The 5,271-nt window shown below is 42.2% G+C and overlaps 1 protein-coding gene across 1 annotated transcript in view; it reads left to right on the top strand.

The window, feature by feature from the left end:
* CXCR4 (chemokine (C-X-C motif) receptor 4) overlaps positions 1 to 3,134 on the top strand; it is a 3,465-nt gene extending 331 nt beyond the window's left edge. Inside the window, exon 2 of the mRNA XM_010575182.1 lies at positions 1,540 to 3,134. Coding sequence (XP_010573484.1) covers positions 1,540 to 2,601 — 1,062 coding nt within the window. The 3' untranslated portion in view covers positions 2,602 to 3,134. The remainder of the gene's footprint in view (positions 1 to 1,539) is intronic.
* Positions 3,135 to 5,271: the final 2,137 nt, after the last annotated feature.

The following is a 5,271-nucleotide window of genomic DNA, read 5'->3' as shown; positions in this document are numbered from 1 at the left end:
GGGGGGCGCGGAGCCGGGCGCCGCGCCGCCTCCTCCTTCCCAGCCCGCCTAACCGCGAGGGTCTGCGGGGCGCCAGCGGGCAGGGCTCGGCCCTGACCTCTTGCCGCTGCTTGCGGACCTTGCTGCAGCTGCGAGCCGCTGCCGGACTCCCGCTTCTATCCTCGGGCTTTGCTGCTCGCCCGTCCGCTGAAGTGACATGTGGCGCCTTTGTGGGATGAAAAACGCCGGCAGAGCGGTTGGAGCCGCGGCAACGATGCGGGGGGGGAACAAGTTTGGAGTGAGGCGGCTCCAGGGAATGGCATCCCTCTGCCCCGCGCCCGCCCTAACCTCGGGCTGCCGGTGTGCCGGAGCGCGGGAGCCGCCGCCCAGCCGACCCCCGGCCCCCGCCGGGGGCCGAAACGCGGCGGCGTCCCGGTCTTGGGGAGGCCGCTCTTCTGCAGCCGCGGGGTTTTGAGAGTGGTTGGCACCAAAAGGGAGATCTCCGGCAAGTTCCTGCTTTGAGCCGGCGTTAATGCCCGCGCGGAGCTGGTGCATCCGTGTGCGAAGTGCCGCGGGACCCCCGGGGCGCAGCCCGCGCGGAGGTCGGGGGTTCACGGCGTGTACGGGGCACGAAAACTAAAATCTGAAAACCTGAGGAATTGTACATAGCCAGGTGGCACTCGCCCGCCTGCATCGCTTTTCAGCGTGGTGGCCAAAACCGTTGGTGGTTTCCTGATGTGCTTTCATGCCCTCACCAGAATTTCGCTTCCTTTTTCCACTGCTGTGCTTAGTTTAGTTCAGCAGTCTGGCTGCAGCCCAGCACCAGCCAGCTTCACCCCCTGCCCCGCAACCGCAAAGGGTGGGGAACAAAGGGAGGGGAACGTGGCTGGTCGTGATGACCCTCCATGGGGTTTGAGTTCCCCTGCTTCAGGTCAACTCTCTCTTTCTTTTCTTTATGGGCTTTGGGACTTTTTTTTTCCTTGCCTCTGTGTGTGGAGCTGTCAATTGCTTCTCAGCAGGGAATTCTGGCTATTATTTATCCTTTATTACATCAGCCAAGGGTACCTTCTCCATTTCTCCTTGACCCCATCCCCTTAATGAGAAGGGACTTCTGAGCAGCAGCATTTCTCTCTTAAGTAATTTTTTTTTTATAGCTCTCTCTTGTAAGAATTAAATGTCATGGGTAATATTCTATACAGACTAACCTCTTGAATCCAGTACTTCTGGACTCATCCATTTGTAGTATGTATCTGATTAGAGCACTGAAGTGTCCAGAACCAATGATATTTCTGGGAGTAGCCATGACCTTTCTTTTCCCTTTCATCCCCTGTCCTTAGTTACAAGATCTTAGTCCTCAGAGACAGACAAAGGAAGTTTTTTTAACTTGTTCTTATTTGCTGTACATTTTATATATATTTAAAACCTGTATTTTTCTGTCTGGTTTTCAAAAAGTTTGCCTATTCATGATGATGGAGACTGTTCAGGCAACTCTTAACCTACTGTCATACAGAGTAAGCTTTTGCAGAGGCGCTAACATCTAATTTTCTTTTTTTTTTTTAGCTCTCCTCCGGGTTAATCATTGAATTTTCTGATAATGGCACGGATGAGATTGGTTCAGGTGAATATGAAGACTACAGAGAGCCATGCTTTCAGCATGAGAATGCCGATTTCAACCGGATCTTCTTGCCAACAATCTACTCCATCATCTTCCTAACAGGAATAATCGGCAATGGATTGGTTATTGTTGTTATGGGCTACCAGAAGAAACAAAGGAGCATGACTGATAAATACAGGCTGCATCTTTCTGTGGCTGACCTCCTTTTTGTCATCACCTTGCCATTCTGGTCTGTGGATGCGGCCATAAGCTGGTACTTTGGGAACGTTCTGTGTAAGGCAGTTCATGTCATTTACACGGTCAACCTCTATAGCAGTGTCTTGATTTTGGCCTTTATAAGTTTAGACCGTTACCTGGCAATAGTCCATGCTACCAACAGCCAGCGACCACGAAAGCTGTTGGCTGAGAAGGTGGTGTATGTAGGCGTATGGCTACCAGCTGTGCTTTTGACAGTGCCCGATATAATTTTTGCCAGTACTAGTGAAGTAGAAGGCAAGTATCTATGCGATCGCATGTACCCTCATGAAAACTGGCTGATTTCTTTCAGGTTTCAGCATATCTTGGTAGGACTTGTCTTGCCTGGTCTAATAATCCTGACTTGCTACTGTATTATAATATCTAAGCTGTCACATTCAAAAGGCCACCAGAAGCGCAAAGCCTTGAAGACAACGGTTATCCTCATCCTTGCCTTCTTTGCCTGCTGGCTGCCATATTATATCGGCATCAGCATCGACACATTCATCTTGCTAGGAGTCATCAGACATCGTTGCAGCTTGGAGACGATAGTGCATAAATGGATCTCCGTTACTGAAGCCCTGGCATTCTTCCACTGTTGCCTGAATCCAATTCTGTATGCCTTCCTGGGTGCCAAATTCAAAACATCAGCACAGAATGCCTTGACATCAGTTAGCAGAGGATCAAGCCTCAAGATTCTTTCAAAAAGCAAACGTGGGGGACATTCTTCTGTTTCTACAGAGTCTGAGTCTTCAAGTTTCCATTCCAGCTAACGCTGCTCCTTGCCATCATTTTATAAATAGACACTTTAAAGTTGCGCAAGATTTCAGAAAAACAAGACTGACCATAATGTACAGATTTATTTACAGTTGGAATTTTATATTGTTTCTTTTAGTCTCTGTGAAGTTTAATTGACTTATTTATATAAAAAAGCTTTCATATTGATGACAAACTGTCTAGGCAGGTCCTGTGGACAAGTGGTTAGTTCACAAAAGTTTTAGTGCTTGTCTGTATGTATAGATATGTGAACTAAACACTTCTGGATTGTAGCAAAGTGACTGTTAAAAGTTTAGAAAATATTTCTCTGTTGTTTATATGTAAATGTTTTCAGTGTTGCTGTTAAATTCTTAAAAATTTGGCTGGAGATCTTTACCTTACTACAAGATGTTTGGTTTACAATAGCTTAACTCTGCTGTAGAAATGGCACTTACAACCAAAGCCTCCTCTGTTATATGCTAGGGTTTTTTTCCCCATTCTCAGTAATTGATGGTTTGCAAAATTTTCTGTTTAAGGTAAATAAAAGTATATGACAAAAAGTCATTTTGAGTGGTATTTTTATTTCTGGTTAAATGTTTTTCTCAGTGCTTTTATTTACAATTCTCAATGCACAATAATTTCTTTGAAAATTGCATGGCTCTTCTATGAAAAGCAGGAAAATGAGTTTCCGTACATATTGATTATTCAGTTGACACCTGTGAGTTCCAAGTCATTTGTTTTTTCCACCAGAACACATTTACTTCAGTTAACATTACCTTTAGAATACTTAAACTATCACTTTAAACAAAGAACTTTTTGAGGGCAAAATATCTACAAATGAAAACCAATCTACTTAAGCAATTGCTAAAGTTTACAGCCTCTTAGGAGTCAAACTAAGATTACTGCATGTGACTAACTTTTATGCCATGCATATAAAGTCAATCCTACATTTCTTCTGCCTTTGGCTGTTCTTCTAAATTTAGTTTCACATGTCAACAGTGATCAAAAGTAGTTGAATCAAAGCCATTTTGCTATTTGACATTGCATTTGGACTAGAAATTAATTTATTGGTATATCTCCTCTGTGGAAGGTAAGTGTTTTTTCTCTGTGGAGCTTTCCCTATCCTGTCAACATCCAGATTTTCAGAATAGAATAGATAATCTTAACATTCTTTTTAAAAATCCAGAATGTGTACCAGTTCTTAAAAATATTTTTTGAGTAGGAATCAGCCAGACTATAGAATTTCTAATAATTCTTGTTGAAATCCTATTTGTCTAAGTTAGTCACAGCTTCATGTTAGTAGAGTGCATTCAAAAGTGATGACTACCCAAGAGGACAGAGCCCTTGAGAATATTTGTGTGTTCCTACATGAAAAAAAAACAAACACAACTGTTACTGATCTATAAATAATTAAGAGTTTGGACGTAAATAAATAAATAAATAAACAAACAATACCTACTAGTCACACAACTGAAATAAGCAACCTGGGTATTGCAATGAGATTACCCAGAAAGAATGTGTTTTCACAAGCACAGCACCCTAGTGATTTTGTGGAGCATGTACCACTATGGTAAACTATACGTTAAATTGCATGTTTTATTTTAGATATTTTCATAAATGCAAGAGCTTTCTGTTTTCAACTTCCCTCCTCTCCAGTCAGGAGGCTGCAACCTTGGCTGCATCCTGCACACTTTTTCCCTTGCAATGACGGTAGTAGTCATCTGATTCTATGTTGAGCTGATTCAGTTTGCTGAACCAGCACAAAACTAACCTGGCAGAAAAAAAAATAATTTTCCAGCAATTTAGTGAATTGAATGAGCTCAATGAGGAATCCAACAAGCACTACAAAAGTGCAAGACCCTGTCAGCTGGAGCCAGGCACAGGGAGAAAAAACTGAGATAAAGGAAGAGGAAGCAGGTCCCCCCTTTAGCAACTAAACCTCCAGATCAGTTAACTCTAATGTATATCTTCACTCAACATAACAAATTAACAACAGAAAAGATGCATTCTCAAGAAACAAAAAGTCTTACTTTCACCAAGTTGTTCCTCATTAACAGAGCTGAGAAATGAGGAAAACATGGTATAGGAGAACTTCTTAAATGGTTTATTTTTGTTGTTCACTTGTGTGTTTTCTTAATTTAGTGAGGGTTTCCCTGTGAAGAATTTGTTGTTCTAAATGATTCTGATTTTCACCCCAGCACAATCAATCACTGTGATTTAATTGCACTTATAAAATACTTATTGGCTATCAACACACTGCTGCTTATTTGTTGAGGAAGTGTTTAGAGCCTTCTAGCATTGACTTAAATTATTCCCATTATACTTCAGTCAGCCAACTGTTACCTCAAGCAGACAGCAGGAAAGAGGGTGCAAGACAGAATAAACTCAGCAGTCCATGTTACTGCCAAAGACCACTAAAAGGACACTAAACAAACAACAGAAAGCATTTGTGTAGAAAATAAATTAGCAAAATTAAAACATAAGCCATGCCCCAGAGGGATGAGACCTACATTAATTTTATAAAACTGCCATTGTTTTCAGTAGAATTAGTGAAACTATGGACGGAAGGAATGTCTTGAAAAGGAGTTGAGTTGCAAGATCATTGGGGTTTTGCTCCAGCAAGGATAATTAGTCAAAAGCTACATGTAGTCATTTTTAAATTTCTTTCTATATCTACAAATATGAAT

Source organism: Haliaeetus leucocephalus, unplaced genomic scaffold (genome assembly GCF_000737465.1).
Source record: "Haliaeetus leucocephalus isolate CR32 unplaced genomic scaffold, Haliaeetus_leucocephalus-4.0 Scaffold451, whole genome shotgun sequence".
Classification (NCBI taxonomy): domain Eukaryota; kingdom Metazoa; phylum Chordata; class Aves; order Accipitriformes; family Accipitridae; genus Haliaeetus; species Haliaeetus leucocephalus.
This window is presented reverse-complemented; position numbering and strand designations above follow the sequence as displayed.